Raw genomic sequence first — 24,177 nt, 5'->3', positions numbered from 1 at the left:
TAATTACTCTAATCAGGGGTAGCCAACCCCCCCCCCCTTCTAAGAGGCCTAAGCAAGATATTGACTATGAATCTTCTGAAGAGGATTCTATTTCTTCTGACTCTTCTAATGAACAGGAATTGTCTATACCTACTTATGAGGACTCTGATGCAGAGGATTCCATTCCTTCTGCTTCTCCCCCTGAGGATTTTTCTTTTGGGGAAACTTTACATACCTTAAGGGAACATTTCCACTGGAAAAGTCAGGATTTTTCTGAATCTAAAAACAGGCTTAGGGATTTTCTTCTTCTTCCTCAGCATAGGCCTTTGGCTATACCTCCTGTTCTAGATATTGTTGATGATGTTTTTTCAGAATCTAGTTTGGCTCCTGATTCTCTGCCTCCACCGCTCCTTGTAAGCCAGACAGAGACTACAGGGTTCCTGACTCCCACAAATTCCTTTTTCAAAAATCCTGTGCGGATCCTGAAACCATTTCTCAGGGCCCCAAGGGCATTAAGGCTTCTACTGCTAAAAATCCTACCCCTTCTGATAGAGATTCCAGGGCTCTGGATAGATGGGGTAAGAAGGTCTACACTTCTGCAACCTTGGCAATCAGGGCTTTAAACTGTCAATTTCATATGCTAAAATATCAGCAGCATATCATGGGACTGCTTAAACAGAAAATGATGTTGGTTTCTGACTGTGTGGAAAATAAAGATTTACAGGATCTATTGCATTCAGCTGAACAAGTTGGAAAACATACTTTGCAATGTGGTTTTGATTCTTTGGAGGCCTCTTGCAGGGCTGCTGTAATTGGGTCGGTGCTAAAAAGGCATGCTTGGCTCAAAGAGCAAACTCTGCCTGATCATGTTAAAGCAAAATTGTTGGATGCTCCTTTACAACAGGACCGTCTCTTTGGTAATAAGGCTGAAGAAGTGCTAAAAAAGATGGAAGATAAAGCTAAATCTATGCAAACTGTGAAATATTTCTAACAAGTGCAACCTCCAAGATTTAGTAGGCACTGGCCAACTAAGAACTGGTCCTTTCCAGTTCCTTTGGGAGCCACTCAAGTCTAACCCAGACATTCCAAAGGCACCAGGTTTCAGTCCTAAGGGACTTTCAGAACAAAAGCAATGGGGTGCCTCCTCTTCCAGATCTGGAAACAACAAGACACCTCCCTGTGGTAAGCAGTCTCAATGACTTCCCTCTACACTTACCAATCGCTTACCTTTTAGCCACCACTTTGGGGGGAAAACTGGCTCTTTATGCAAAAAAAAACTGGCAACTTATAACCCAGGACAAATAGGTTTTAAATATAGTATCCCAGGGATACAGATTTCATTTCCACACGTTGCCAACTCCAAACAGATGGCCAGACCTGCCCCCAAATCAGTGGGCAGAGGCCCAGAAACAAGTAATTTCCCTCATGAGCATGGGGGCTATTCAACTAGTACCAGAAGAGGAAAAGGAACAAGGTTTCTATTCAAGACTTTTCCTGGTACCCAGAAAAGACAAATCATAGCGTCCAATTCTAGACTTATCTACTCTAAACACCTTTCTGGACATTCCAAAATTCAAGATGCTGACTCTTCACCAGTTACTTCCTATGCTAGGCAAAAATGCCTGTTTGGCAATTCTAGATTTAAAAGAGGTTTACCTGCATATCCCAATCAGGGAATCTTGCAGAAGATACCTCTGCTTCAAAGCAGGCTACTTGCATTACCAGTTCTCTGCACTGCCCTTTGGCTTATCTACTGTGCCCAGGGTCTGTACAAAGTGCCTGGCTCCAGTAATTGCATTTTGCAGGCAAAGAAATATTCAAGTATATCCATACCTGGACGATTGTCTAATTCAGGGAGAAAATAAGGACATTCTTCTAAAACATCTGGCGTTTGTAAAAAGGGTTCTAACTTGTCTAGGGTCTATACTATAAATGGAAAGAAATCACAACTGGTACCCTCTCAAAAAATTACATTAATGGGTGCAAGCTTGAATACAACTGCCCAGATGGCTTTCCTTACGCTAGAGAAGCAAATTAATTTGATGACTTACTTCAAACAGGTGGCCACAAAAACCCTGCTTTCTGCAAGGCAAATACTGCAAGCCTTGGGGTTCATGGCCTCTTGCATTCTTTTAATTCCATATGCAGGACTACATATGAGGAAACTTCAGTGGTATTTAAAAAGTCTATGGAGTCAGCATTGTCACAGCCTGGAAATAATGATTCCTATCATACCTTGCCTGCGCCTAGAGTTCCTATGGTGGGCAGAGGCCTGCCACCAGAACAAGGGACTGCCATTCACACCACACCCTGCTGCCCACACCCTAACTACAGACGCATCAGACTATGCATGGGGTGCTCATCTGGCAGGGAAGTGCATTCAGTGAAAATGGAGCCCAAATCAAATGCTCCTTCACATAAATCAAAAAGAAATGCTAGCTGTACAGAATGCACTGACAGCCTTCAAGGACTACCTTCGTCCAGGACAATTACTGATAAAGATGGACAACACCACGGTTATGTGGAACATAAACAAGCAGGGGGGTACACACTCCTACCCCCTCTGCAGACTAGCCATGGCATTGTGGAACACGGCCTTGAGCTATCATGTACAACTACAAGCGGAATTCCTGCCAGGAAAGCTGAATACTCTGGCAGACGAACTAAGCAGAAATCACATGGACCCACGCAAATGTAAACTGGGACCACGGATTTTCAATATGTTGACACGCAAATGGGGAAGCCCAGACACAGATCTTTTTGCCTCACCCCAGAACTATCAGTTGGACAAATATTGCACAAGAACTCATCATAAAAAAGCCTGGAAAGTGGATGCTCTGTCCTTCAGCTGGATAAACCTATCAGTCTATGCCTTTCCCCCACTGCCTCTGCTCTCCAAAGTTCTACTAAAAGTCAAACAGGACAAACCAAAAATGATTTTGATTGCTCCAGACTGGCCTCGCCAACACTGGTACCCACTCCTGATTAGTGTGTCACACCTTTCACCATGGTACCTGCCTCAGACACCTTACTTACTGTCTCAGCAGAACAACCAAACTCTGCACACTCAGCTCCAAACTTTGAATCTTGCAGCGTGGCTAATCACCTAAAGTCACCCTTCGCATCCCTCAGCAAACCTGTGATGGATGTCATTTTGGAGGCGAGAAGACCTAGTACTAGAAAATCTTATGCTGACAAATGGAAAAGATTCTGTGCCTGGAATCAATCTCAATGGATAAGCACAGCAATGCCCAACATTCCTCAGATTTTGCAATACTTAACTGAGATGCTTCACAAGGGCTTGTCCTTTTCTTCCACAAAAATCCATGCCTCAGCCATTTCAGCTCATTACAACACAGAACCTCTCCTCTTCTCTCATCCTCTGCTAAAGCAATATCTCAGAGGGGCCAAAAACTTAAGACCACCCAGGAGAGCTCCAACCCCTGCCTGGGACCTTAATTTTGTATTGGAGAAACTCACTCTCCCTCCTTTCGAGCCAGCTGCTACTGCAGACTTAAAATTTCTCTCCTGGAAAACAGCTCTCATTTTAGCAGTCACTTCAGCTACAAGGATTTCCAAATTACAGGCTCTTATGGCAGTGGAGCCTTTCATCATTTTTCATGCGGACAGGGTATCTGTCAGGACCATCCTATCCTTCATGCCTAAGGTGGTATACAGTGTGGCTCTTAATCAGACCATTCATTTGCCAACTTTCTTTCCCAATCCACAGAACAAGGGGGAGCAGATTCTGCATTCATTGGATGTACACAGACAACTTAGATTTTTACTTAAACAGGACTAAATCTCAAAGAAAATCTGAACAACTGGTAGCATTTGCTGCAGGGGCAGAGGGAAAGGCTATTTCACAGCAAACCATTTCCAAATGGATAAGCCATTGTATTCATTTCTGCTATAAGCACCATGGATAAACTATCCTCCAGGGGATCAGATCCCATTCCACCAGGGCTGCATCTACTTCAACAGCCTTTCTCAGAGGTGTTCCTACCAGGGACATTCTAGAAGCTGCTACCTGGAGCTCAGTTCATACTTTCACCAAACATTACCATTTACCACTTTTCTCTAAATCCAGAGCTGACTTTGCCACTGCTGTCCTGCAGGGGCCTTATAGCTGGTCCTAATGCTGTATAATTTCCTCCTCCCAACCATAGCTTTGGGAATCTACCCAAATGTAATGACTGCAACACTGAAACACAAAGAACATAGTACAGTTGTGTACACTTACCATAACTGTAGATGTTCGAGTGTATTCACTGTTGCAGTCCTGGTTACCCTCCCTCCAGACCTCTGTTGTTCTCTGGCTATACCTCTACTTTCTTTTACTATGCTTAAAAGGCCTTTTGTGTATTTGATTTTGGTTGGAGGTATATGTTTTGTGTTTTTAAGTTTATTTGCTCCCCATTTGGGGGGCACCTGACATCTGGGGCAAGAAAAACTGATGTAATGGCATCAGCTGCATGTTTTATACCCCTGATGACCTGACGTCATGGAAGACGGGACAGCAACTGACGCAGGACCCAAGACTTTGTTAATCAGGCCGACTGAGGGCAACCTGCCAGCAGATTACCCAAATGTAATGACTGCAACAGTGAATGCACTTGAACATCTACATTTATGGTAAGTGTACACAACTGTACTTTTAATCTCTTTGCATACTGAGATAATTTATACCCAAAAAGAAAACAAAACTGAGTTGATTTCCAAATAAGGCAGTATTAGTAAATCTAATATGTGCAGCTGCCTCTTTAAGTGAGTTGGGGGGGGGGGGGCTCCATGCTGCATACATGTATAAATCTTTATTAAAATGCAAATGTTTAACCAACTACATAATATAAAGTGTCACAATAACTTAATTACATTAGACAATCTGTGTTTTTTTTCCCATTTATTTAACCTTAAATGCTCAATGTAATGTCTTATTAATGTTAGAGTATCTGTTACACTATACAACTGGCAAACATCCACTAGTAAATATTGCACAATTTTTTAGCTTTATTGTTCCCTTTTTTACCTCACTAAGACATTTTTTACTCAAAGAATGTTGTTTAAATTTGAGGTGAAGCTTTTTCTTACCTCAAGATAACCCCCAAGCTGTTTTTAAACTGCCTTGTCATGTCTAAGGCTTCTGGAAGCTGTTGGTCCATTCTGCTATGTTGCACCCTAAAGGAAGTATAGGGAACAGTATTGGAGATGCACCCTTAGTTTCAAACTTCCTTATCAAAGCTGAAAACACTCAGACTGCTACATTTAAGTAAGTTATAGGTGCGTAAATAGGTTCATAGGTTAATACTAGGCTAACTGCCTTTGTGGGGCATTTTAATGCCTAGTCAATTATCCCACTTGAGTATCAAACAGTGCACCTTGTTTCTATAAGGCAAATACCTTAACTATTATGCCAGCTCCCAACCCCAGTTAGATTCTTTTATTTATATAAAAAGTTACTGTTTTCAAGCCAATGTTTAGAAAATGGAAAAAGTAACAGTTAATATGATTACTAATTTAAATTAAAGCTGATAGAAATAAGTATTCAGACTTTTAATCCTATACAAATAAATGCAGTCCAACATTATTTATTCATCTTAACAAAATGTGCTTTTAATATATTTCACTGAGGTAACTGTGAAGTCCCGTAATGTTAACCTAAGAGGAATCTTTGGGGGCTTTTACTCTTACATCCAGCTTTTACTTGATTAGAACAATACAGATGAACAAAAGAATAACTATGTTCAAACAATCATTTATGCATTTTTTATATATATTGCATTGTCCCAAAGATTTTTTACACAAGTTGGTTAATTAACATGTTTTTAAATACAAAATGAGAGAATTTCATTTGGACTGACATATACTCTAACTAGCTATAAATGTCTGAGCCAGGCTATAGGCTCCTTTGATGTTCATTAATGTTGTTCACAATACTTTCTAATATATGTGCACCAGTCTTTTGAAAAATATATATATATATATATATATATATATATATATATATATATATATATATTATAAAAGGGGAGCCCAACTTCCTTTTTACCTGTTCATTCTTGGATAACTTAATTAAAATATAAAATTTTATTGACTCTAGCTATTAAAGATTTTGTACTTGTTTTAAACTCATTTGATCTCGTATAGTAATTCATGTAAAGATAGGAACCTCAATATCCAGTATTACATATGTAACATAAGATACTAATATATATGCGTTTCTCATTTTTCCTCACTACATTTCAACAACTTAGTAGAAACTGTTCAAGCAATTGTATGTTTACACGACAAGTCTCTTTACTAGTACATTTTAGAGCTGACAGGTATGTTCATGATGGTTTGGGAAAGCAGTTTGATTGATTTTTTTTCTCATCTTTCAAACTGGGAATTTTTTTTAATTCCATGTATGTGTTGGGGAAATACATTATTTGTTTCTCTGTGTTTTAATATGATTATTTTATTGTTTATTTCTGCACTTAGGCCTGATGGGTCTATATTAGAAGACTGAAGAGGCATTTAATCAAACACCTCTTTGGCAACACATAGAGGGAACGCTCAAAACACCGATTTCTTTCCCTGGGAAAGAAATCGGTAGTACAAACACACACACTTTCAAACATAATGTGGGGGGCTGTGCCCCCCACAACCACCTAACTAAATATACCAACTCCGAGATCGCACTATAGTGGGGAAAGGGGCAAACACATGGGGATGGCCAAGCAATTTCTTTCCCAGGGAAAGAAATCTCTGTTTTGAGCGTTCGCGCTTTAGTGCATTCGATCTTTGTGTCGCCGAAGAGGTGTTCGATTAAACACCTCTTCAGTCTTCTAATATAGACCCGGCCTGATTATAATATACTTCATATCGTATTCACAGTCATGATTCTTCCAAACATGTCACTTAAACAAATCAACGTTTGGTAGTCTCAACCTTTCATTGAATGCTTTGAGATAATAAAATCAGTTATTACTGACTATTGGAGAAATTACTCCTATAACTCAGCATGTCTTTGTCTTTAACTTCACTTAATATAAATGACATCAATAATTCAAAGAAGAGATCAAACCTTTTGAGATACCTTAAGTTAAACAACCACAAATAGTATAAGAAACACATTTTAAAAATACAGAAAAGGATGTTTGGAAACCAAACACTTATGCTTCACTTAAGTCTTAAAGGAGAGGAGTGATGATCCTGTGGAAGAATAATATTATCTACCTTCAAATATTATATAAGCATGAAGACCCCAAGAGACTGCTAGCTATCACTATCCTAAAATTCAGTCATAGAATTTGGATGCCTGCTAACCTTTGCTGGTTCTCAGGACTGGGTGGTTCAACTGCTAACAACATATCAATCTTATTGATAGTATATCAAAAGGGAATCTGATTCTAGGGGGCGATTTTAACTGCTTATTAGATAATCCACTGCCAAAATTCTTAAGAAATGGATAAATTCTCATAATCTGTATAATACATATAACTCTAAAAATAAATCACTCTCTTATACACACACTGATCATAAATTAAAAACTCAAACCAGAATAAAGTCCTTATCTCCAGTGATTTAACATTAAAGCTTAAATCCTTTACTATCTTTCCTTATGCTTTATCAGACCATGATTGTCTTATGTTAGATATACAAGTAGACTTCATGAAACTAAATACTATTACTAGAATTCCTGCGTATATTGCCAAACTAAAAGACTTTAAACCATGGTTATTATTAGAATTAAACTGCTCCTTAGAGACAAATAACTCTGAAACAAACATTATTATAGTTTGGGATGCTCTAAACGCATATATCTATGGTAAAACTATAGTCTGGTATAAGAAAAAACATAAGGAATGGGATTTGGAAATACAAAACCTACAATCTCAGTTAACCTCCTTGTGATCTAAGTCACCATAATTAAACTCAAAAAAGAAATAGATGCAGTAAACAAGAACTGTCTAGATATTTTGACACACAAAACAAACTTAGCACTGAAAAAAAAAATGAAATTAAACTCTTATGCTCTTACTCCCAAACACATGCACAATTTGTTATTGAGAGCAAAATTACATTCCAAGGCAAATCATATTTTTAAATTATTACATGAAGGTACTAATAAGACAGTTTCTGATATTGGAGATATATTAGAAGCCTTTAGATATCATTTCAAACATTATAACTCTGATAATATAAACAAAAGTATTACAGCCCCCAAATTAATCACTTTAAATTTGAATGCCATCCCAGAAAATCTTAGTATAACTCTAAATGAAATAAAAAATAAAATCAAAAACCTTAAAGCTAGCATAGATGGCATCATAGCAGATATGTATAAGCTTTTTCCAGATTCAATTATATCTTTACTTCATAAAACACTGGTTGAAGTATAAACTAAAAATGTGATCCCTCCCTCTTGGAGATGCTCCTTGATTACTCCTATTCTTAAACCTGACAAAGATTCGCAAATATATAAATCTTATAGACCAGTTTCTTTATTAAATAATGACTACAAAACCTTTATGTCTATATTTGTGGACAAAATAAAGGTTCCACTTTCACATTTAATTCATAATGATCTAACCGGGTTTCATCATAAAAGGCACACTCATGATAATATCAAAAGAATATTAACATTAATAGAATTCTTAAAGAAAATGAAGAAGCCTTGTTGGTGAGTCTAGACATGGAAAAAGAATTTAACTCTGTAAACTGGAATTTTTTGTTTGAAACACTAAAAGCATTCTTGTTTCCAATATCTTTCATCTCCATGATAAATGCTATTTATAAAGATAATTTGGCATATGTCAAATTAGGCCCCTTCACTTCAAAGTACATCCCCATAACCAAAGGCACCAAACAAGGTAGCCCTTTATCCCCAATATTATTTGCCCTTGTCATAGAAATATTAGCGTCATCAATAAGAAATCAAGAAATCAAAGGCATTGATATTTATAATCAATACAGTTCTAAAATAGCACTATTTGCGGATGATATTCTGCTTACCTTACCTAAGTCAAATCAAGAATTATTAGAACTAGACACAATAATAAATAACTTTCAAACATTTTCAGGCCTGCACTTTAATAAGCAAAAATCTAAACATATTATTCTTAATGACAAAGCGAAATTTCAGCTAGCTAACCAAAGCATTATTGGAGAACAAGTTAATACACTAAACTATTTAGGGATAACCTTATTCACAAACTTGGAAAAAACAAGAGAAACAAATTATAAAAGCATAATATCTCAGGTAAATACATACATAAGTAGCTGGAATAATATGTTTTTTTTTCATTCTAGGACAGACTACAATTTTTAAAAATGACTCTCCTTCCCAAAATTGTATATATTGTTCTGGCTGTAGACACCCATCCTGGGAATAATTATATTAAACTCATAAATAAAACTTGATTAAACTTCCTGTGGTACCCAAACTAAAATAAGATTGTGTATACACATTATATTAGATCTTGGGATGGCGGTGGTTTAAGATTCCTTGACGTGAAATCATGTATCAAACCATCATTACGTAAAAGCACATTACATTGCATTGACTCAAATTACAACTCAAATTGAAAAGATCTCCATATTGCTATAACACAGAATGAAAACTAACTGTCATGTAAAATTTCTTCCAAACATCCCTCCAATAAGTTCTGATTTCTTCTTAGTCACACTGTTCAGTGTAATGTGAAAAAAACCATGAAACTAAACTATCTACATAACATTGTTAACAGCTTTAGAAAAATAATATATTCAAATGCAGATATCAAATCCAGGTTTGATCTAATAACCCCCATTAAAATCACAAAAAACTTCCTAGATAACTTCACATTAAATTTTTTTGTTTCCCATTCATTAAATATGTTATTTGTTGAAAACAATGCATTAAAGACTTAGAAACTTTACAACTTCAGCAAATTATGAAATCTATAACTTATCATCTCAAGATTGGTTATTACTACAAAGTGTAATTGCATATTCTCTAGACTTATGCAGAATTATTCTGAACTCTTCATATTTAGATCAACCTCCATTAATCACTCTCATATCTGAAATATTATTTAATGATCAACAATTTGACAATTTAGTATCCAAATTGTACACCATTTTGTTAAGTTACAGGTCCATTTTAGCAACTAAGCAATGGAACACAATGACTAAAGGCCTACCTGATAGTCTCTCCCAGACAGAAAAACTTAAACTTCTATCTTCAGTAAAATTCACTTCTTGGGGTCAATATTGGAGTGTATTTACTTGGAAGTATTTGCACAGAACATTTTTAACTCCTGACAAAATTGCTAAATTCAGAAAAATGAATAACATCATTTGCTGGAGATGTCTAACACCATGTAATGCAGATTGGTTCCATATTTTTTATGATTGCTCTAAACTAAGGAATTTTGGAGAGATATTGATGATTTTCTTAAAGCTTTATTTTTCAGATAACTTCACATTAACTAAAACTTTAATTTTTCTTAATGTTGATGAAACCTTTTCTTTGAATAAATCAGACTCATACTTATTATGGGCAATATTAACAGTAGCCAGGAAATGTATTACAAGGAAATGGACCTCTACCATCTCTCCGAGTCTTGGTGACTTTCTCTCCTTACTAGAATAAAGCATAGGTTCATAGATGTGTACTAGGCTAATGGCCCTGGAGCCTTTACAAGACTAGCCTGTAGGATTGCCCTGGAATCGTGCCGCCCAACCTTAGTTTCCAGTGCATCTGTCGAGTAGAGCCACTGGAGTGATCCTTGGGGTGAATTTTCTATTTCCCATTCACTCATCAAGATTTCTCTTGAAGAAGGCCAGTGAGGTGCTCTGTTTGACATGTATGGATAATCTATTCCATAGCATGGGCAGTTTCTGGGTTATGAATGTGTCCCTCCATCACGTTCTGTTGATTGTGGTAATGAGGTTGAGGTCTCTGGAGCGTGTGGTGCGGAGGGATTGGGATTTCTTTAGATGTAGCATTTCTAACAGAGCTCGGTCACACATGGCTTTGTAAGTCAAGCAGAGATCTCTAAGTAGGTGATATGAGACAGAGAATAGTTGGAGTTTTTTGAGTCTGTCCATATAGGACAAGTGTTTAAGGTATAGGATCCTCTTTGTGAGATACTTTTGTGGCCTCAGCAGTTGTTGCAGGTGTCTAGTGAGGTACATGCCAAATGGGGCATTGTATTCGATGATTGGCCTAATGAGGGAAGAGTAGAGGGAGACAATGACCTCTTTCTTCCTAGATGCAAAACCCTTAGTAATGAGATGTGCCACATAGAAGGACTTTCTGACCACAGTGGCAGTGTGGTGGTTAAAAGAGAGGTTGCTGTCAACCTGTGTTCCCAGATCTCTTATAACGCCTTCTGTGTTCAGTGGACTACCATTGATGGGTTTTTCCCAAAGGGGATAATGACACATTTTTTGGCATTGAGCTTAAGGCTAATTTGTCAGCCAGAGTCCCTTTGTGTTGGACTGGACTTCTGAGAAGTAGCTACTAAGCAGAAGAGGACACAGGACCAATCCCTGTGGGACTCCACTCGTGACTGGTCGGCAGTCTGACTTGGAGTCAGCTACTTTCACACTGTGGGTTCTGTCTGTGAGCCAGTTTGCAACCCACCTAGTGATATACGGGTTGATGCCTATCTCAATGAGTTTTTCTATGATTCCTGAGTGGGGAATGGTGTCAAAGGCCTTGGCCAGATCAAGGTAGGCTGTATGAACCAGCTTGCCTTCATCCACAGCTCTGGTGACCGACTCAAAGAAGTCAACTGAGTTGAGCAGGCATGATCTACCCTTCACAAAACCAAACTGTGTGGTCTAGAGTTTGGAGATTCTCTATATCCTTGTTTATTAGGTCCACGATGATGTGTTCCATAGCTTTGCATATCAGACTTGTCAGGATAATGGGGCGATAGTTCCCAGGGTCTGTAGTCGCTCCTCCTTTGTGGAGAGGGGATGACCATAGCAGTGCGCCATTCAGTAGGGGCAAAGCCTGAGGCGAGGCTGTGACTGAACAGGACACACAGGTGAGGTGCCAGTTCACTATGTAGTTCATATAGAATACAGCCAGGGATATTGTCAAGTCCCATAGAAGCTGTATTCCTGGCCTTGGACAATGCTATTTTAACCTGTGCAGCAGTAATACTGGGTGCCTGGCAGTCTACTGGTGTTGTGATTGGTCCTTTTGGGGGGGAGAGGGGTAAAGTTGGCACTGAATCTGTCGGCCAGTATATTGGCAATATCTGTTGGCTCGGTATAGGAGGTACCATTGTGCAGTAGCTTAGAGCAAATCTGGGTATTGCCATGGAGGTTCTTTACATAACTATAGAAGGCCTTGTGGTTGTCTTTACTATCGCCTTGTGGTTGTCTTAACTATCTGCTGCAATTCTGTTTTCATAGCTAGCTTTAGACGATTTGATGAGGGATCTCAACTTTTTGTTGAGGCTGATAAGGGAGTTTTTCCATCTTGGGACTTCACTTTATTCTGCATCAGTTTCCTCCCTCTGTTGTAGTTTGTTTATGGAAGTCAGAACTAAAGAACTTAGAATATATCCAAGGAGTTTCACTAACAATCCATGGACAAAGGTTTCAAACCTAATTGAGACTTTCCAAACTGATTTTTAACCCTGTTTAGTCATTATTTGTTTGAGTCACTGAAAGTTTTTTTTCTTAAAATATTTGTACAATTCAAACATTTCTCAGGCCTATGTGAATAATGTAAGTAGCTGATTTAGTTTCCTTGTTGTTAAACATTGTCTACTCAGTATAATCAATGTATTAGACAGTGTTTATTCTCTTATTTTATCCTTAAAAATATTGGGGGAAAAAGTAACTTTTAAGTTGCCTGCATAATGCAATAAATATATTTCCCTAGTATATACACTTTGTTAGGAATATGCTGCAACATAACTTGTTTCTCGTATACTAATGTTTTACATTCCCAATCATCTATTCATGAATCATTTTATTATGATTTTTAACTCTGAAGTTATAGACAGTATTTTAGTATTTCTGAAAATGCAATACTAAACTCCACCTGCATTTCTCCTTGTCATTTGTACAGTTCTCCCCTTAGTTACATATAAATTATACACTGCAAAATATTTCCACAGTGATGGTACGTTCCTTTTTGTAAAATGTTCCTGCACAAAACAAAGCTGTTTTGAGTATGATTCAGAACCAAAATGACCCAAAGCACTCACTTCTTTTATTTCAAGCCCCAGCAGGTGTATGACCACCCCCCAAAGAACTGAGGGGTTCTCTCCATATTCAGAAAACAAAATGTATAATTGCTTCATTTCATAAGCAGCTCAGTGCTCAATGCAGCAGTAACCTCAGAAAATGTCTGTGTTCTCAGTTGTGCACTTACTGCTGATCAATACTATTTACTTCTCTTTTCAAAAGTTCATTAGGAGAAAAGTCTTATCTTTTTATGTTTATATAGTTTGCTGCTATTAAAGTCAGCATCACATAAAGTAATCTTAGTTTCCTCTGCCACGTACTCTATTTTGTCTGCCGAAATAGTGTCATCCTCAGCCACCTGAAGCTCTTAACTTTTGAAACTTTTTTCAGTTCTATCGAAACGTCATTCTTCATGTAAATCAGTGATAGGCTGATGTAAAAAACAGTGATGTCAACCACTCTTTAGATGTCCTTCATTCTTACAGCCCAACTTCTTTACCCAGAGTGCTGTTTGGCAAATTCTGCTTTTATAGTACGGTAGTTTTCCCTGATATCCTTGCCAAATTAACCCCAGTCAGCATTAATTCCACCATGAGGTGAAAGCTGAAAATATATCATAGGAATTCTGGAACTAATCTGGAAAACAAAAGCAATTGAATATATATATATATATATATATATATATATATATATATATATAGAGAGAGAGAGAGAGAGAAACACACACACACACACACACACACACACACACACACACACACACACACACACACACACACACACACACACACACACACACACACACATACACACACACACACTACATTTTGTGATAGACCTGTATCTTAAGTTTGTTTGGAAATAGACTTGTGAAGTTTAGTTTGGGCTCCAGAGGTCATCTTTACATTTAAGAGATAGTAATTCTTATTCCCTCCAGCTAAGTAACATTGTAGAAGGTTGATTACATTTAAAATTGAACAACCTTTCCAGGACATAAAGGTAAAAAATACATTCCCTTTCAGCTGTTGGAGTCATCTTTCATACTCCCCAGCATTCCTTTTATGACACTGAAACGGAGTTGGGGAAAACTATCTTCTCATATAAGTCATGAAGCCTGCAGCAGTAAGAATCTGGATCTGTGCATTTACATCATCCAGATGCCAGTAACATTGCTGTTCTGAAGAACATGGTTGCCAGAATTGTCAGGGATACTGGAGTCACTCTAAGGGGGCTTTCACCATTCCTGACTTTTATTAAATTGTTTTCCCTTGGAGATGTTCATCATGAGGTTCTCTGTCCATCTGTCTCAGTGGTGCAAGATATCCATGGAAGAGCAGGTGAGGAAGATAATCAACAATGGTTACTCCATTCTTTCATCTCCCATTTTTGCCATATGATATATGACAACAAATAATTTAATGTCATTGTGCAGCATTTCCAGGGACTGCCTTGGCCTAATTATTGTTTAAAGGTATATGAAATGGAGGACTTACATTTTTGTTGAAGAAAGATGTGCTTGGTGAATTCTGAGTTATGATTTTTGGAGAATGTGTATATTAATGTGCAAGGTATGGGTATAGCATTTAAATTACACTATAAGTAAGCTTTATACATTTTGAAAGTTAGAAATATTTTTACTGTTTGCTGTAAGTATGGAAGTTAAATGGGATTTGTTACTTTAAGAGATTAATTGTTGCACTAAATGTGAATAAATAGTACATAAAAGAAATGACCAGTATTTTGACTTAGACTGTAATGTCATCCTTTTAAAAGGCAAGAGCAGAGCTGCCAGGCATTTTTTATTGTTTTAAATAACAGTTATGTTTTATTATTATTACCGTTGTTGTGAAATAGCTTTTGAGCAGTTTGTCAATATTATTGAGGTCCTGGTTATTAAAAACGTTGGTGCCATGGACTATGCATAGATTTATATAACCTTGGCACAGGTTCACCATACTTACTTGCCAAGTGTAATGATTAAACATATTCATTTGAGAAAATGCAAAACATTTTGCACATAGACAAGTTTGAATTCTTTCAGCATTTTTACACAGTAATTGATAAGTATAGCTGCTGACAGATGTGTGTTTGCATGTTGAGACACAGAGTGGGATTCAGAGAGATTATCACTGTAGTGCTAATAGGACTTAACTCTTGTGCTGTAGTAGTGTTAAAGTGATTTGCAGACATGCATGAGCCCCATGGGGCAAAAACTGTCAGGCGGCTTGTTATTTTAAACTGAACATATCATGGTTAGAAGTAACTGTACTAGTGCTCCCCCGACCAGTCTGTGCATTGCTGTTGCACAGGCACCTACAACCATGCATATACACACACAAATTGAAACAGCTCTGAGCATGTCGCATTGTACACATGCACAGACATGTACACAACCATACTACACATGCTCATCCCCCATGGATTTGCAGTGCTTGCGTTAGGGCATTAATAACCCTGCTTTTGCCACAGACATCAGTGGGTGTACACTGTCAGAGGATAGTACAGACTTTTGTCAATTCACTGCAAATAATTATGTGGTAAAGCTTGCCTTTAAATCACTCTGCCTCATTATTCCTATCCTGGCAAAAGGTCCCAGGGAAGCACAGAAAGGTAATCTGCATTAGCTGCACTTCCATACTGCTGCATTTTCATGCAAATTTCTACATCCAGATCATGGCATACCAATGTAGTGCTATAAGCAGTCTTTCAATCCCTTCTTCATAAAGTACATGGCAGTACTGCTTGAAGGAGTACAGGGCAGTGTATTATATGTTCCTCATAACACACAGAGAAGTCCTGTTAGAAGTAGTACTTTGCAGTATGTTATGTGCTCCTCATAACGCACAGAGCAGTCCTATTTGAAGCAATACTTAGTGCATTATATGTTCTTCATAACACACAGAGCAGTCCTGTTTAAAGAAGTACTGGGCAGTGCATTATGTGTTCCTCATAAAAGAATACTATGTATGTCGGGTTCCTATTAGAAGTCTGAACGCTTGAAATGTGGAATGTCATATGGTCGACACCATATGATCGACATTTCAAGAGTTCGAAGGTTAAACGTAATGGCGCTGTTCGGTGCAGAATGGGAGAATTTCCCTTTTCTACACTGAAGTCCGATCTCGGAGTTGGTATATTTAAGTAGGGGGGTGTGCGGGGTGCAAGGGGGCTTGCTCCCCCCAGCCTGCACCGTTAAGGTAAGTTTTTTTTTTTTTTTTTATTTATTATATATTCAAACTTTTGAACTTCAATCTTATGTTGTTGAACATATGGTATTCAAAGTTTTGAAAGTTTGAATATATAATATAGACCCTGCAGGTCATTGTGTTGGTGTAAGTTAATATACACATCAAATATGCTTTCTTGTTAAAGACTTACATAATGGCTTTGTGAAGAAAAAATACCTATGGTTGATTGTGGTCATTGGAATTGATATTCTCTGAAAGAAAGAAGTTATGTTTTTTATAATTACTTCTGATACAGGGAGTGGGTGATAAAAATATATCTTGCATCAAGTGTAGTTCTTTTCAGTTTTTAATTTTCAGTCTACTTTTATTTTATTTTATTTTATTATAATCTGCCCTGGTATTGCTTCATATAAATCATGGACTGAAACTAAATGCCAAAAAAATGCATTATTGCATCCTTTGGGAAGTCATCTACACCAGGGAACTACTACATTGCTAGTAAGCCCGTATAAGAGTTGACCCAGTTATTCGGGATTTGGGAACATGTGGACAGTGACCTAATGTTTGTCCAACATGTGTCCATAGTCGTAAGAAAGTTCTTCTGTATGGCACAACTTATAAACAAAGGGATTGTGCATAGATCTATGGATTTAACTTTCCCCATTTACTCAGCCCTTATTAGGCCAGTCATTGAATATAGTGCCCTCTTTGGCATGTATCTGTCCAGACACATGCAACAACTGGAATGCCCAATAGAGGAACCTTACTAAAAGTATACAAGGGCTAAACAACTGTTCAAAATGGACTGATTTAGAGCCTTTTGGTATCCTACAGACTGCTAAGAGGTGACCTGTGTCATAGAAGGGATCTTCTGTCCCATTACTGATGGATTTACTGCACATCAGAGAGTCAGATGGCATGAGAAATACTCAGCCAAGGGATTTAAACCTCTTCTGCCTCTTCTATAACATCAACAGAACAGTTTGGAAGGACAAGTACATCAAACAGAGGATACTGCTGCTGTAGAATAGACTCCCCATCCACATAAAACAAGTTAATTCCTGTCCATATTCAAGAACAACTTGGATCTATGGATGGGAAACTGAAAATTTGCCCCAGGACTGCCCCCTGTACTGGATAAGGACGGTCTATAACCAGATGGGATAGGTTATTTTCAGCACAAAAAGAGAACCTGGCTACTTTAAAATGGCCTGCAAGGGCAGCTAGCCTAGCACTTGCCTATGAACCTATATTTCTTCTTCATCTTGTCCCATCAATTCCCTTAACCTGCTTAAGGAAAACGATGCCTTCAGTAAAAAAAATAATTAGAAGAAACCCAGAGTGTTTCTTGAAGGAATTCTGAAACAGTTTTCTTAACTGCTGGACATACTGACTGGGACCAGATGTGCTTTGACCACTTTCTTAATTGTGGCGATACTCTGTTAGTTCAGCCATACATATTTACATATATTTCAAAATGTCATCTCCATTTCTTCAAAAGTATTCACTGCTTGACTACTTTTTTCATTGTGATTCATTTCATTGTTTTTCTAGAGTGTTTCCACAGATAGCTGTATTAAAGTCATGTAAATTGGAATGAGGAGAACTTTAGGCTTCATTAAACCAGTATGTTTGTAGTTGATCCTCTAAAGCATTTTCCTCCAGTTGCCTACATTTGACCATGGTGCTTCACATAATGTAAGCAACTATAAGCCGAGTACCAGGAGAAAAAAAAAAGTACTGTTGATGAGTGAGCTTTCTGTAGGGAACACAATTCTTCTTCTTTCAGCTGTTCCTGTTGGGATCGCCATAGTGGATCATCTGTTCCATTTCTTCCTGTCCTCTGCATCTTGCTCTGTCACAACAACCATCTGCATGTCCTCTCTCACCACATCCGTAAACCTTATCTTAGACCTTCCTCTTTTACTCTTACCTGGCAGGTCCATCCTTTTTTTCCTTTTCCCAACATACCCAGCATCCTTTCTCAGCACATGTCCAAACCAATGCAATCTCACCTCTCTGGCTTTGTCTCCAAACCGTCCAACCTGAGCTGACCCTCTAATATACTGATCCCTAATCCTGTCCATCTTTGTCACACCCAGTGTGAATCTTAACATCTTTAACTCTGCCACCTCCAGCTTTAACTCTTGTCTTTTTGTCAATGCCACCATCTACAATCCACAATAATACTCTGCTCTATGTAAAAATTGTGCAAATCTGTTCCTCTTTTTAACTGGATTGGTGGGAGTTGCAATTTTAAATGTGACAGCGGTAGTTGACAACCCATACACACACACATTGACCATGGTAATTAAGGACAAACTCTACCTAAAAACTGTGGCAGTGGTAGTCATAGGCATGCCTTACACTCCATACACAAAGGATAGGGATAAGTCCACTTTCCCTTTAGCTGTCCTAGTTTCTTGAGTAAAGAAATTGGTGATTTTTGGCTCCCTTTTTTGACTGCATATTCTGTTTGTAAGCTAGTTCATATGCAGAGTATGCAGAGTAAAAATGATCAAAGTATGTGTTCAGATAACTTCTTCAGGAGGAGGGCAGCTCTCTGAGAATGAGCAGGTACATTTTAGTTTAGTTAGAGTACCAAGCAGCAAAAGTGACCTAAATCTTTTTTGTGGAAGAATAAGCACGTATATTATTGGTCTTGTTTTAGGTTAACTTTATGTCTAATAAACCTATAAACTGTTACATTCTCCCTTTGTTTGTGGGAATTTTCTCTGGGTTAGCCTCTTCATTTTTCTGTGTATCCTAAAGAAGTGCTGCTTAGGTTTGTTGGGTATTCTAAACAAAAATGGCCCTTGATTTGTACATCAGAATTTTCTTTCCTATCAGCCTTAGTTGGACAAATCCACTTAACAAAGTAAAATAGCTAAATAACATGATCATCTGCAGTAAAGAGGGCCGAGATGTCCTTATAGTTCAGGGTAAGCTGGTTTTTGAAAACAAGAATAAAGTGGTCCATAAACGTAGTCTTGTAGTGTAGCAGCTAGTATGTGCATGAGCACAAAGGCACAATACTTGACAATGACATAGGAGGAGGGAGTGATCCTCAGTAACAAAGGCTTTCTGCTTTCTTAAAGTTTTTAAAGCTTATACCTGTCAGGAATATTTTCTCTAGTTTGCTGAAGACAAGACTGAATGACATAGAACTACAGTAGTGCAATGTCATGTTATAAAGCCATGCTATTATTTTATGAATGTGCCAAATTGTGCAAGAAAGTCCTGTAGCTATTTGACTGTAACTTTTACTCTGCAAGTTAAGTTTATGGTAGTATTTATAGGTTGGACACAGTGATTGCATGTTTCTGCATTATTTCTATATTGTAGAAGTGCTTAAAATAGTTGTAAAGCCAGCCACCTAATCATACAAATATGAATGTTGTGTTAAAAGTACTTGGACATTTTCTTAATGTGTGTTAGAATATTTATAGATTCATAGCACACAACCATTTGTTACATGGACAAGGTGGATGTGATCTTGTTGACCTGGCTTTGAGTAATGCTGCAGTTGCCAGTGGTGTGCCCAGGATGAGGGCTTAAATAATCATGTAGGCCTTGAATGAAGTACAGGGAAGGTTGACTGGTGTATCCAGTTAGGGGATCTCTCACTTCAAATGCAACAGTGTCTTTGCTGGACACTAGAATAAATGTATCAGTGCTGTATATGTGATTGAGGATGACTCTTAAAAGGATGCATGCTTAAACTGTAAAACTCAAGCCATTTTGTTTTTCCTAACATACTCACTTCCACTCAGGCACTGAGATTCAGGTCCACAAGAAAATATGTCTATGTACATAGTATGACAGTAGCATTGCTCTTGTTTCCATCAGCTGTTACTCTGTTATGGGGGGATGAAGGGGTTGTAGGTGAGCTCTGTGCAGATGAGAAATGTTAGGTGATCAGCTGGGCTAAAATTAAATGAAAAACTGGACAGACATGCTTTGAGAGAATTAACAGAACACAGTAGAACTGCATTGTACATTAAGGATAGAGCATGCAGCGACTCTGGGGGTATGCCATCCTCCATGTGCACATTATCACATTAGGACTTGGGTGCAGTAGTTAACTTTGGGTGCTCAGTCCTTCTTCATACTAGCCAGTTGTCCTGAATCCTGATCACTGATATTACAGACAGAAATCCAGTCCTTGCATCTTGTCTTGGGCATGGTTCTGTTGTGTTAAAGTAGTGCTTTCATTGTAAAAAAGCAGTAGAAACCAGTTCTTCCTTCGGGTGGAAACTGACTATATTGCCATGTGAAAGGAGCACTGCATGATGAACTGTGAAATTCCCAGATGCATTTGCAAAGTGTACTTAGCAATGACAATGTAATCTTTTTATTTATGTAATTTGTGCAGTTGGTACCTTATTGCAGTTTTTTTTGTTATTTTTACCTTATTGAATGTGATATGATTAGTATTTATTCTTAAAGTTTACTGGTCGTGTTAGCAAGTGCCTTTTTTTTACAATGAATTTAATTTCCTGTTGTACTCATCACAATAAAGTTGCAAGTGATTTTGTAAACAAAAAAAATAAAGATTATAGTGTGCCATTTCATTTTTTTTGTTTCACTGTTTAGTTAGTATTTCTCTATAACCACAACCACAAAATGATGCAGTGTAGGTATAGAGCAGAGATGTGCATACACCTGCAAAGCACTGTAGGCAATCAAAAATAACTGTAGAAGAGCTGCTGCTTACACTGTAGCTTTTCTACTCCACCATCATGTGAGGTGTTCCACCTGCAAGAACTGGTTGACAATGTTTCTGTCTAGGAAGTAAGAAATGCATTTAACATGAAAATGCAGTAGTCTATAAAGTAAGTTAGAGCAGGAGGCTTAATGGGCTCAGTCTTACAGGATGGCACGGCAGGGATTTTCAGCTCTTAGAAAAATACTCATGGGGCCATCCTGACCAACAAAATAAATTGCAAAATCATCAGTCTTTGCATTAAAAACTGTATAATTTGGCATTGCATATAGTAAGGAGGTTATATCCAACTAAAAAACGTGTTACTTGGACTTGCTTTAGAACATGATTTATACACTTTAATATAATTCTGGATAATTACATTTTCAATGTCTGGAAAAGTTTTATGATCAGTCTGTTTAATTTTTAGAAGAATGACAGGAATTAGGTCATCTTAATAAGCACTGGCTGCTTGCTTTATTATTGTCTAGTTTAGGAATTTGTAGATAGTTTGTTGCTATTCTTTATTAAAATGCTCTTCAAAGAACTGAAGTCGCCTCTTTTTTTCTTTTATCCTTTCAGAATTAGTATACAAACATCTGCTGCTGAGCAGTGTAAATCTAATTTGGAATTAATGTGAATGAACTGTAGTGCTTGTTAATTTATTCTTTTGGTGGAGTTTTTAAATGCTAGTCATAACTGTACTTTTTATTTCCTATGCAGATCTTGTTTTGCACACTGAACACTCACAAAGTTGATATGGACAAACTTTTAGGAGGACAGATTGGTCTTGAAGATTTTATATTTGCTCACGTCAAAGGATTAAAAAGAGAAATTGATGTTTTCAAATCAGAAGATGCACTTGGCCTTACTATCACAGACAATGGAGCTGGCTATGCTTTTATAAAGGTAAGATGATTCTACTTTTGTCAGTGTATCAGTTTCAGAGAGACAATAACTACTAACTCTCATGTAGAGCTGTTAAAGTATTGCTCTCAGGAATTTGGTTGCTTGATATACAGATGCCTGTAGAAACAACTGTGCACTCACATAACTCTCACTTTATAGAATAGTTTGCAGTGGTTTTGAACCGTTGAATAAGCAGAGGAATGCTGATACTACACATATCACAGCTACTGTCCTCTTCAGCATTGCCTAAATGCTGTGCTTGTTCTAAAGACTATGGGAGTGGTTTATCTTCCAAACCTGCCACATTACTAGGGTTGTACCAAACACTGCAAGCATAACTCTGATGTTTTTTCAACTCTGCAGTAGTTTCACTAATAACATATCAAATAACTTTTCACCCCCTCCCCAAATTTTTGATGTTTCATAAGGAAACATGATTGGGTTTGTCATATAATATGTATGCCTTTGCAGTCCTGATATATTTCAGTAAGACAGAAATGGGAGTTTTGCATGTCATTTTTGTTATCTGTTATATATGTTCATGAAATGATTGTTATGAGGAATATATTTTCCTAATGTAAACAAAGAAGTGGAATTGAAGGTTATCAGAAATAAGTTCTGCTATGTGAAAATCAGCATTTTTTTCTGTTGAAAAAAAAAATAAAATACTTAAGGGGTGAAAAGTTGCACCTAGTATAATGTTTATATTTATCTCCACAGCTGAGTTTAGGCATCCCTGAAAAAAGTTCTTAAAATCACATGAGTGTTTTTATGTTTGATGTATTAGAAAGCAACTATTCTTCTGATAATACCCACACGGTGCAAAGTGCAAGCTTATTTGCCTTTTCACATGATTTTCATTAAATCTTTGCTCTTTTAAGAACACATTAAACATGACAACAGCATGCTTTATAAACTAGTCAAGAGAATTTTAAGGACTGTATTGTACTTGTGTATGAGTGAGTGCACACACACACACACACACACACACACACACACACACACACACACACACACATACATATTTATTATAAAAAAAATGAGACCACAATAAATCATTTCAAAACTTTTCCCACCTTTAATGTGACCTATAACCTGTACAATTCAAATGAAAAACAAACACGTTTATTAGGGGAAAATATAAAAAATAAAAAACGTACAATAAGCTTGTTGCATAAGTGTGCACACCCTTAAATTAATACTTTGTTGAAGCAACTTTTGATTTAATTACAACATTCATTCTTGTTGGGTACACACCTGCCATCAATTAAAGAGATTCTGATTAACCCCAAATAAAGTTGATCTGTCCTAGTAGGATTTTCCTGACATTTACTCAGTTGCCTGCTACAGCAAAAGCCATGGTTTGCAGAGAGCTTACAAAGCATCAAAGGGATCTCTTTGTTGAAAGGTATCAGAAAGGTACAAAAAAATTTCCACAGCATTGGATATACCATGGAACAAAGTGAAGACAGTCATCAAAGGAGAATATATGGGACAACAGTGATGTTGCAAAGAACTGGATGTCCCTCCAAAATTGATGAAAAGACAAAACGAAAACTGGTCAGGGAGGCTGCCAAGAGACCTACAGCAACACTGAAGGAGCTGCAGGAGTTTCTGACAAGTACTGATTGTGTACTACATGTGACAACACTCTCCCATATTCTCCATATATTTGGGCTATGAGGTAGGTTTACAAGATGGAAGCCTTTTCTTACACAGAAAAACATCCAGGCCTGACTAAAATTTGCAAAACAATACATCAAGTCTCTCAAAAGCATGTGGGAAAATGTGTTATGGTCTGATGAGACCAAGGTTGAACTTTCTGGCCACAACTCCAAAAGGTACGTTTGTTGCAAAACAACACTTTACATCACCTAAAGAACACCATCCCCATGGTGAAGCATGGCGGTGACAGTATCATGCTTTGGGGTTGCTTTTCTTCAGCTGGAACTGGTGCTTTAGTCAAAGTGGAGGGAATTGTGAATAGTTCCAAATAGCAGTCACTTTTGGCCCAAAACCTACCTGCAGGCATCTCCTACCCAAGAAGACTGAATGCTGTAATTAAATCAAAAGGTGCTTCAGAAAGTATTAGTTTATGGGTGTGCACACTTATGCAACCAACTTATTGTATGTTTTTTATTTTTTTATATTTTTTCCTTAACAGACTTGTTTGTTTTTCAATTGAATTGTACCGGTTATAGGTCAAATTAAAGGTGG

General features: G+C 37.5%; 1 protein-coding gene across 1 annotated transcript in view; it reads left to right on the top strand.

Annotated features, from left to right (window-relative positions):
- The window catches only part of GIPC2 (GIPC PDZ domain containing family member 2), a 1,066,976-nt gene that overhangs the window by 463,034 nt on the left and 579,765 nt on the right, over window positions 1–24,177 (top strand). Inside the window, exon 2 of the mRNA XM_044085870.1 lies at window positions 21,775–21,960. Within this exon, the coding sequence (XP_043941805.1) occupies window positions 21,775–21,960 (186 nt within the window). The remainder of the gene's footprint in view (window positions 1–21,774; window positions 21,961–24,177) is intronic.

The sequence above is a fragment of the Protopterus annectens genome, chromosome 10.part0, assembly GCF_019279795.1.
Source record: "Protopterus annectens isolate FY-2018-M chromosome 10.part0, PAN1.0, whole genome shotgun sequence".
Taxonomy (NCBI): Eukaryota; Metazoa; Chordata; order Ceratodontiformes; family Protopteridae; genus Protopterus; species Protopterus annectens.
The sequence above is the reverse complement of the archived record's forward strand: the minus strand, read 5'-3'. Positions and strand labels throughout refer to the sequence as shown.